Source organism: Alligator mississippiensis, chromosome 1 (assembly GCF_030867095.1).
Source record: "Alligator mississippiensis isolate rAllMis1 chromosome 1, rAllMis1, whole genome shotgun sequence".
NCBI lineage: Eukaryota > Metazoa > Chordata > Crocodylia > Alligatoridae > Alligator > Alligator mississippiensis.
Genome location: NC_081824.1, coordinates 247174581 through 247185553, shown reverse-complemented (window position 1 = coordinate 247185553; position 10973 = coordinate 247174581). Strand labels below are relative to the sequence as shown.

The window sequence follows — 10973 nt, the reverse complement described above, 5'->3', positions numbered from 1 at the left end:
TGTTTTTCCCACTGCGCAGGCGCAGAGTCGCCAGAGGGTGGCCCGCCGGAACTTGCGGCGTCACGTGGGCCCGAGGCGGGGGTCATGTGACCGCGGCTCGGGCGGGCGCGTGCCGCTGCTGCCGCCGCCCTTGTCTTGCGCCGGCAGAATGCAGAACGTCATCAACACGGTGAAGGGGAAGGCGCTGGAGGTGGCCGAGTACCTCACCCCCGTGCTCAAGGTGCGCGCGGGGCGGGCGGGAGGGGCCTCGCGAGGCCGGGGTCGGCCCTGGCCCTCTGCTCTTGTCCTGGGCTGCTGCTTTGCTTTCTGCTCCTTGCAAGGTTACTTGCAGTATTTCTAGTTCTAACAGAGAGGAGGCCTGTCGGAGGGGCACCTCGCTCCCCGCCCCGGTGCCACTAACCTCAGCCGTGCAACTGCCCCTGAAGCACCCTCCCCCACCCCCTTCCCCTGCTGGACGGGTGGGCGCCCCCTGCCCCTGTGCCCTGCCACAGCTCTCGTGCCTGGACACCATCCCCAGCGTTGGCAGGCGCCTGCCTGCCCCCTCCACAGTGCCCTGAAGCCTGGCCCTCCAATCTCTGCTCCCCAAGGTTGCTGCCACCACCCTGCCAGGCTGTGTGCCAGCCATATGTGTGTGTGTGTGCACAAACACACATGATGCCCCCTGCCTCCAAGTGCTTTCCCCCTGGTCCCACCAGTGGAGCAGAGGAAACTCCTGGACGTTTGTTCAGACTTCAGAAAACTGCCTGGATGGAGATTGAAGGACCCCAAAAAAGGACACGTCCAGGAAAACCCTGATGTGTGGTAACCCAACTTCCTGCCCAATCCATTAGCCTGTTTTCTGCTCCAGCCCGATCCTCCACCCTGCTTTCTGCTGCCTGCTCCCTCCCAGGTGGGCCCTGTGCCACAGTTAGAGGCTGGCCATGTCACTCAGGGTGCACATGCTGCAGGTTGGCCAGCCCTGGCTTGGCAACATTAATTTTTCTCTCTTCCTCAGAATAACTGTTGTGGTGTTATGCTAACCCTGTTTTGCTCGGCTACTGGTACCATTGCTTGCTCCTACATAAGCATAGTGAGAAACTGAGCTGTGGGAAGGTGAAGCAATTTGTCTACATCTGTGATTCTCAGCCAGGATGCTGGGGTACCCTGGGGTTGCCTCCAGATCTGTTGAATGGTGTCATGAGAAAAGTGAGGTGTTAGGATGTAGGTGGGCAAAATGGTGTATCCAGCCAGTGGTTGGGCTCTATTTCCCAGCAGTCCCTGCCTGCATGGCTCCCAGCTGGTCTCTGTAGAGACCCCAGGAGTGCAAGGCTGTGACTGCAGGGCTGCAGAATAGGCACCAGTGCTGCCTGGCTCCACACTCGTAGTGTATCTATAAAGATTGGTTAGGAGCCACACCGGGAACTGCATCCAGGGCAGGGGCTGGGATCTTGAGGTGGTGACAGCGTGGAGCCCAGGCCAGAGCAGTCACAATCTGCTCCCTACATGCCCCCACCCACAGCAGTGTGTGGGCAGTGGGTTGTGGCTCTGCCCCAGCTCTGGCCACACGCTGTTACCTCCCTAAGATCCCAGGGTCTCCCAGGCCCTACCTGTCCATCTTACTTTTGGCCATGGTCCCATTCCAGCCTCATGCCCTTCCCACATGCGTCCTTCCCTGGCAGTGGATGCAGGGTGGAGAGGCTGGAGTGTCTGGGTGAGGGGTGGGGCCACCACTGCAGGGGCTTCTGGGAAATAGAGTCCACTTGGACCATATGGACTTTGGCCCCCCCCTGCACTAGGAAATAAGCAGCTAAACTAAGCTGATAAGTATAGGCTCAGGTTTGTCACTGCCTGAGGATCCCCCATCTCCACTGTCAGATCCTTTTGCAAGGAAGTAAGCACTGTAATCTATACATTTGTTTTTTAAATTGGGAGCTACTTGGTTTGCTAAAGTTATGGAAGGGTGCTTCAAGTCCAGTGAGAGCTGAGTCCAGGCCAGAAAGGTTGAGAGCCACTAGCTCACCTTTATACAGTGGGTGTCTTATTCTGTTGTGTATACAATCCAGGAGTACTATTGCCCACTGTCTCTTTCTAGCCAGCACATGTTAAAGTCTGGCATGTGCTATGCACTATCATTATTATGCTTTGAATAATATGTTGTGGGACCTTTAGAACATTGATCCGAGCTCCTGTTTTTGTAAGTGAATGTTTGAATTATTAAAAGGGCCGCCCAGCATTGCTGCATAGACTTGGCTGGGTTTCTACAGATGCTAAGGATTGTGAACCTCACTAGGGTAACAGATCACAAGGCTCGCTTGCATTCTGCACGTTGTGTGGTGTGCTTAAGGAAGGAGTCCTAAGGTTGTTCTGCAATCTGAGCCTTCAACATACTGACACAGCGCACTGCCAGCAAGTCCTTAGTTTTATCTTTTTATCAGCCTAAACTCTTTAAAGGCAGACCTGTAATTACCAGGTAGTGCAGCTGTACTGCTTGGTCCAGCAAAAGTTTCACTTATCTCATTTTAATTTTGGCTCTTAAATTACATTCCTCCCTCCTTCCCATCTCAAGTCTTCATCCTTGGAGAGGAAGGGAAGATGGGAGTATCGCTGGCAAAAGTGCTTCTGCTTACTTAACAAAGACAACCTGGGCATTCTTGATCTTTGTGCAGTATGGGAGAGGTATTGCTTATAGCAGGGATAGGTAACGCTTTCTGGCTGTCGGTTGAAATGACCTAACCCGGGTTGGATTCTTGGTGACTTGATGACAACCTGAGGGCAATTTAGAACAGTAGAAAGGAAAGCAACCACTTATTAATAATGGTGATAGCATAAATTCCTCAGATAACTCTTGAACAAAAGACCAGTACTTTGTGGATGTTCTGTACTGTGTGTAGTACAGAATCCCTTACTGTGAATTGAAGCTGTATTTTTTTTTTTTTGTTTGAAGATCAATCTATGGCACTTAAAACTATAAAACTACATATTTCTGTAGTTTTATAACTACAAATTATAAAACTACATATTCTGGCTGGAATGATCTAGTTGGGGATGGTCCTGCTCTGAGCTTGGGGATTGAACTCAATGACCTTCTGAGGTTACTGGATCCAACCCTAATTTTCTATGATTTTTTTTTTTTGTACATTTGTTTTGAACTCTCAAATTCCTTCCATTCACCATGGAATGATGTGAGCAGGCAAAACATGTGTCCTGTGCTGAAAGTTTCTAGATGTCTTTCTGAATGGAAAAGTAAACAAATATATAAATCTTGTTAAAGTTTGCTTTTAGTTGAACCCATTGCAAATAAGTTAATGAAACAGCTAGGGGTGCAGTGATAGAGATTTTTCGGGCTGATGCCTAGGGTGGATTTTTAACGAGCCCTATCCGTCAATACCGATCCGATTGCCGATATGCAGCCAAGCAGCTTGGAGAGCTGGTCAGGCTGGTAAGTCTCTTGTGGGGGAAGGGGCAAGGAGGGAAGGGTTGTGGGGGGGAGTGCCGATTGAGGCCCCTGCAGTGAGGGAGGGAGTGGGGCTGGACCGGAGTGCGGGAATAGAGCTGTGAATGGCTCATCTGGGGGGGGGGGGGTGGCAGCTCCTGCTGCTGCGCATACCCCTGGAGGGCATGGAGGGCGTGTGCCCCCAGATCTGTGCATGGGGTGAAGGTGGGGTGCCTCTGCAGGCTGGTTCCAGGGGTGGCGCTGGGCTCGTCCTGGGTGGGGCTGGGCTGGTCCGTGCTTGAGGTGGGCAGCAGCAGCGCTGGGGTGGGGGTTAGTTTGGGGCGGGGGGGGCTGAAGCCACTCCAGAATTTTGCATAGGCCCCCTCATAGCCCCCTCCCCAGCGCTACCACTGCCCGCTCCGAGCACAGCCCCAGCCCAGGCCTTACCGGGATGAGCTCAGCTCAGCCTGCCCTCACCCCTTGCGCAGATCTGGGAGCACCACCCCCCCATTGCCTCCAGGGGTGTGTGCAGTGATGGAAGCCTCCGCACACCCCACATGAGTCGTTTGCAACTCTGTCCCATGCCCCATCCCAGTTGTGCAGCACCTGCCTTAGCCCCACTCCCTCCCTCATGACAGGGGGCCTTGATCTGCTCCCCTCCCTTCCCCCATGCCCCTTCCCTCAGCCAGACCCCCGTGCCCCTGGCTGCCTGCATGTGTGCACGGGCCATTTATTGGTGACATTATCAGCCACATCAGCGCAAAAAAATTGATTGCTGATACTGTCAATTTTCCTTATATTGGTGCCCATCCAATATGCGACCAGTGGATTGGTGCATCTCTAGAAACAACATAGGAAGTTAAGAAACCGGTTCTCATAGCATATAGTAAAACAGTTGAATTTGGTACCAAAAAATGCTAATGGTAAAAGCTCTCTACATAATGGGGTCAAAGTTAATCTGTAATGGGAACAGTTGTTCTCTGTTTCCTGACTTATTTTCTTGTCTGATGCATTCTGTTAATATTTAGATTTCATTTTGATGGCTGTTAGAACACGTGGTTCTGCTTGTCTTCCTATATCACTTACCAAAAAGAGTAGCGCAGACCACAGAATTTTATTTTTTGGCATCAGTTAGCTGAACTTTCTTTGGCTTTAAATATACTTCACATATGTGGCCTTCTGATACCTTCTTATATCCTGCAATGCATTAACTTCCTTTTATGTTCTCAACTATCAACCAGTGATTTTCAACCTGGGTGCAGAGGTAGCAAGTTTGGCCATGGCTAGCAGGGTCAAAGGGCCCCTAATTTTGTAGCAGGCTTCTGCCTCCCAAATTCTGGTAGTCCGGCAGGCTAGATAATGGTTCCACAGGTTGGATCTAGCCCACGGGCCCTATGCTTGACACCTGGTTATAGATAATTGAGGTAGATGGGCCTAGGATATAGGGATGTAAATATCATTTAAAAAATTCTGTTTAACTTCTTCTCATTATATTGGTTAAATAGTTAATTGATAACACAGCAGCTAGAACACAGTTGCATGTAAATGACTCGAGGGGAGCGCCCCAAGACCTAAGGTTGAGGAGGACCGGGTTGGAGTGCTTCTGGAGGGGCTGGATGTGTTCAAGTCAGCAGGTCCAGATGCTCTCCACCCCAGGGTGTTGAGGGAGCTAGCAGGGGTTATTGCAGGGCCCTTGGCACGGCTTTACGAGTGCTCAGGCCAGGTGCCAGATGATTGGAAGATAGCCAATGTGGTTCCCACCTTTAAGAAAGGGAGGAGGGAGGACCCAGGCAACTATAGGCCTGTCAGTCTTACCTCAATCCTGGGGAAACTCTTTGAGAAGATTATCAAGGAGCACATCTGTGATGGGCCGGCATCAGGGGTGATGCTGAGGGGCAAACATCACGGTTTCATTAGGGGCAGGTCATGTCAGACCAACCTGATTGCCTTTTATGATCAGGTCACAAAAGCATTGGATGCAGGTGTCGCCGTGGATGTAGTCTTTCTGGACTTCAGCAAGGCCTTTGAAACTGTCTCTCACCCCATCCTTGTTAAAAAAACTAGGCAACTGGCATCAATGCCTACATGGTCAGATGGATTGCTAATTGGCTGAAGGGTCATATTTAGAGGGTGGTGGTGGATGGGTCATATTTGACCTGGGGGGAAATGGGCAGCGGAGTCCCCCAGGGCTCGGTCCTTGGGCCCGCGCTGTTCAATTTCTTTATCAGCGATTTGGACGATGGGGTGAAAAGCAACCTGTTCAAATTTGCTGATGATACCAAAATTTGGGGTGAGGTGGGCATGCTAGCAGGGAGGGAAAGACTGCAGAAAGACCTGGATAGGTTGCAAGGGTGGGCTGACAAAAACAGGATGCGTTTCAATACGGACAAGTGCAGGTTGCTGCACTTGGGCAGTAGTAACCGGCAACACACTTATAAGATGGGAAACTCCCTTCTTGAGAGCACGGAGGCAGAAAAGCATCTTGGAGTCATTATTGACTCCAAGATGAACGTGGGCCGACAACGCGAGGTCATGGTCGGCAGGCTAACCGGACCCTATCGTGCATCCACAGGTGCATCTCAAGTAGGGCCAAGGAGGTGATCCTCCCCCTCTACGCGACATTGGTCAGGCCACAGCTGGACTATTGTGTCCAGTTCTGGGCGCCCCACTTCAAGAGGGATGTGGACAACATTGAGAGGGTCCAGAGGAGGGCCACCTGCATGATCCAGGGACAGCAGGGCAGACCCTACAATGAGAGGCTATGGGACCTGAACCTGTTCAGCCTTCACAAGAGAAGGCTGAGGGGCGACCTTGTGACCGTCTATAAACTCACTAGGGGGGACCAGAAGGGTTTGTGGGAGACCTTGTTTCCCCCAGTGCCCCCCAGGATAACAAGAAATAACAGCCACAAGTTGTTGGAGAGTAGGTTTAGATTAGACATCCATAGGAACTACTTCACAGTTAGGGTGGCTAGGATCTGGAACCACCTTCCAAGGGAAGTGGTGCTGGCTCCTACTCTGGGGGTCTTTAAGAAGCGGCTCGATGCCTACGTGGCTCGGGTCACTTGAGCCCAGTTTCTCTCCTGCCCAGGCAGGGGGTCGGACTTGAAGATCTACAAGGTCCCTTCCGACCCTACTTCTAGGATTCTATGACTTGGGTCAATTTATTAGCACTGTGTGGACATGTGCAATTGCTGGATCAGTGCCTAGAAAGAGGGGTTGTTTTCTTTGTCGTTATAGACTAGGGTATACATTTAAGCAAAGATCTAAATATTCTGAATTTTTTTCATTGTAGGAATCAAAGTTTAAAGAAACTGGAGTGATCACTCCTGAAGAGGTGAGTGTTCTGAACATTTAAACTATACTTGGCAAAGATACTAAAATAGTTGCAACTTAATAGAGAATTATGCCTTAACATTTCCTTCATCTGTCTGAAATGGGTTTTGTAACTGGTAGCTTGCAACTTTTCTAGATTTTCATGAAGGTGCAAGTGGTATTTCTGCTTTAAAGGAGAAGCAATGTATTTCAGCAACAAAATTCCTTTTCAGGGGATCATTGGGGCATAGTGTCTTGGTATTAAAATGTAGGATGAGTTCTTTCATGGGTGAACTAAACATTAGAGAGGTAGCTTAGGTTTTCTAGCTGAAAAATTCCATCCTGCCTGGGAGTCATGGTGTAGGGGAAAGTTCCTGAAAATGTTGTCCCTTGGATGACCTGAAGAGGAGCTTCCCACAGAAGTCTTGGTTCGCTAGAAGTTGGCATGCTAGGGTCACAACATAGCATTGGCCACCTCTCATACTTCAGTACTTTCCTGCACGTCCCAGTAGGCTGTCCTTTGCTGGCTTTATGTGAAATATGAGCAATCTATAACAGTCTACAAAGGGAGTAGCTATAAAGGGAAACAGACCAGGATTACAAACATGCATTTCCTGAATCTAGTGTAGAAAGAAACTGACTTGACACATCCACTTGCTTACTGTTTTCTATTCAGTTTTGTAAAGAGCTAGTATTTGAAAGATGCCTCTGAAATTCTATTCAAAGACTAAAAAACAGTGTAGAGAAGAGAATGGTTGAAACAGAAAAGTGGTAAAGACATAAATATAAACAGAAGGAAAGAGCTATACAAAATGGGATAAGATTCAAGAGGAGGTGGTGGGAAGGCAGGTAACCTAAGAAAACAAACGAAGCAGAAAATTACTCTAATTTTGGTAACTAATACTTTTTTATATGACATGCAAGAGTTGTATTCTGATTCTCAGCTCTGTGTCCTGTAGCCTGTGATTTTAGGCATAGTTATGCCTACATGTCTCAGGGTGTTTTTAAGCATTCTTCAGAGGCGCTGAGAAATGCTGCAGCTAAGACTCTGGACTTGAACTGAGGTGGGCTGATTCTCCTGCTAGGAGCAAAGCTAGAGAGTCCTGACTGAAGGGTCTTGCCCTTCACTCAGGGTCAGACCAATTGCCATATTTGGGGTTAGGAAGGACTTTCACCCCATGGTCAGATTAGCATATGAACGGTGGGAGGCGGGGGGTGGAGGGGGTGGTCATTACCTTCCTCTGTAGCAGGGGTGTGGCCTCAACCCAGGAATCTCTGGAACATATATTGATAATATTTCATAAAAGCAGGGTAGTGGCTGCCATAGTTCCCCTGCTTTACTTGTGGCAGGTCCAGGTGTTAGGTCTATGATGTATGGTTAAATGGGATGGTTTGGATAGGGATAGTGGATACCTGGCAGAGCCAAACCATACTTTGGGCTGAGCAAGACTCTGGTCAGGGGTGTCTGGGAGAGTCCCTTGGTGCCACAGTGGTAGGGTGTGGGATAGTTCAAGAAGGATTTCCATCTGTAATCTCAGCCCAAATCCAAGTTCCTTATTCGAGCGTATATACTTAGTACAGTGGACAGTGGGCTGTCAGTTTAGCAGCCTGGCATGGCCAAGCCGTGCTTTGGGCCAGGCACGTTTCTGGTCGGGTGTCTGGGAGAGTCCCTCGGTGCTACAGAGGCATGGTGTGGGGTGGCCCAAGAAAGATTTCCTGCCATATTCCTAGCCCAAATGCCAGTTCCTTATTTGAGCCATTACACTTCATATGATGGGACAGGGGGGTCAGTTGGCACCTTAGCACAAACAAACTGCTTTGGGCTGGGCAAGACTCTGTTTAGAGATATCCGGGATAGCTACCCGGTGGTACAGAGGCATGTTGTGGGGTGGCCCCTAAAGGATTTCCAACCATAATCCCAGCCCAAAATCCAGTTCGTTATTCGAGCCCATATACTTAGTACAGTGCCTGGGGGACTGAGTGGGCAGCCCGGAACAAACAGCCCACACTTTGTGCCAGGCAAGACTGATAAGGGATGTCTAGGTGAGCCCCTGATGCCACAGGGGAATGGTGTGGGGTGGCCCAAGAAGAATTTCCAGCCATAATTCCAGCCCAAAAGCCACTTTCTTATTCGGGACTATATACTTAGTAGAGTGAGTATGGGGGGCTGTCAGTTTGGAGCCTGGCAGGGCCGAACCGTGCTTTGATTCAGGTAGGACTACATTCAGGGTGCTTTGGGACAGTCCCTTGGTGGCATCAACAGGAAGTTTGGGGTGGCCTAAGAAATAGTTTGCACCCGACTCCCATCTTAATCTGATCTTCATTTAGGGCTCTGTACTTGATGCAGAATATTCTTTTACGTATTAATTAGTAAATATGTATAGCTAATGATATTCTCTCTCTTTAGAATGCGTGATTCATTAATAAACAGCTTTTATTGGTTGTAGATTAGCTTTGAGAAAGGAACCGGGAATAAGGAATAAAGAACTGGGAACAAGGAGACAACTTCAGCTTCATAGAAAATGATGAACAAGCAAGCAAATGTCAAAAATGAGAATAATTTTAAGAAGTTCCAGAACAATGGGTTACAAAAAGTAGGCTAAAAGTTGCTCAGTGATTTTTTTTTTTTTTTTTTTTTTTTTTTTAATGCCAGTTAGATCTGGTTTAGGGCAAGATATTGCTTAAATTTGGGGTAAGTATAGACATAGATTTTACTCTAATTTATATTCATATTGGGAGCATTTACAAAAACTTGGCCTTATTTAGTAAGCTATTTGCTATTGAGCCCAGAAATAGAATATAAAATTTTTTACTCTTCGGGCTTGAACTACGGTTCTTAGTTTATTTGTAAACAGGCTGTTCAGAAAAATAAGTGCTCTTTAAAACCTAATTTGAAATCTAGATGAGAACTTTTCTCGAACAGCCTGTCCACCTGTTAGAGGCTTTTTAGGACTTCAGGACTTAAAGAAATTTAATAAGATTGCTGTTTCTTTAGATTACTGGACATTGTCATAAATTTTAATCTTTTGCTTTTATATAAATGACCAAATGGTGTGGATAAAGCACATCTCATCTGTATTTTATTATTAAATTTGCTATTCCTTTTATCTTCATTTTTTCCTTGTGAGTATTTAATTTTGGTAGGACTGGCTCTTTGAACCTTTCTTGGACCCCAGAATACCTCTGAGGGTTAACCACAGTAAGAAGGCTGTCTTGAGATTGGATTAATGATTCACAAGAGTTTGAGATCTCATTTGCTCAAGTTAGGTTCTCCTTGGATGTCTTAGAAACTTGCTTTCCAGAGATTTTTATTAAGGCTTCTTGTTGTAACTTGCATGTTTTGTGGCTGGTTTTTCTTTCTCCAACAGATGTATTGCTTAGGTCTCTTGTTCTTATTTGGATCTCTTTTTAAATTCAACAGTAAAATAAAATGTTCAGAATTACCCGTGAGTGTTCTAACTATCCTTCCATCTCTGTTTTAAAGGGGGGGGGTTGTTTGTTTGTTTGTTTTAGGGAGGCCCCCAAAAATACTGCACTGACAAAACAAAAAAAAAACCCCGTGAGTCTAAAGCCGAGAAGGACCTGTTCACAGTGCATCTTCTCTGAATAAAAGTAGACCATATTAATAGTCTGTTTCATTAATAGGAATAAAAGGGAGCCCTCAGAGCATTGGTTAACATACGACTGTTAATCACTGCACCAAAATAAGATGACTCACTGCCATTTATATTTATGTCTTAGAAAATCTTCCTTATTATTTCTAATAGTGTTAGGACTGAAACTTTTACCCTGGAATCATCTCTAAAAATGAATTCTCTTAGGTAGGAGAAAGCCATCTCTTTAACAATGCTGATGTATTCTTTTGAATTTTGAGTGCATCAGTTAAATGTAATGCACGCAAGTAACTGAGCAGTGCCTAATGCCAGATAGCTCATGTTTTGCTTACAAGCAGACTTGTGCAACTTTGCTGATGCATTTCAGTTCTAGACTTGTATTTTGTTCCAATTTTATTCTCTTTAAAATTGACTTTGTTTAATGAACTTTGTGGTGGTCTTGTGCTTGAGAGTAGAACTGTAAAATCTCTAGGGATGACTGATTTTTGTCAATTAATCCACATCACCTCCTGTCCTCTCTGGTTTCTGGTAGGTCTTGATATTTGGTTTAATATTGCATGTATTGGTTTCCATTAATGTTCTTTTGAACATTCTTGCTAGTAACACTTCAGGAGGAAGCTACCAGATTTATCT

The 10973-nt window shown here is 47.1% G+C and overlaps 1 protein-coding gene across 2 annotated transcripts in view; it reads left to right on the top strand.

The window, feature by feature from the left end:
* The first annotated feature begins 35 nt into the window (after positions 1-35).
* Positions 36-10973, top strand: part of ATG3 (autophagy related 3) — a 39620-nt gene continuing 28682 nt past the window's right edge. The window contains exons 1-2 of one of the 2 annotated variants that reach the window (XM_059720460.1): positions 36-220; positions 6707-6748. In XM_059720460.1, coding sequence (XP_059576443.1) covers positions 149-220; positions 6707-6748 — 114 coding nt within the window. In that variant the 5' untranslated portion in view covers positions 36-148. The remainder of the gene's footprint in view (positions 221-6706; positions 6749-10973) is intronic. The other variant, XM_006271814.4, reaches the window with a different exon arrangement.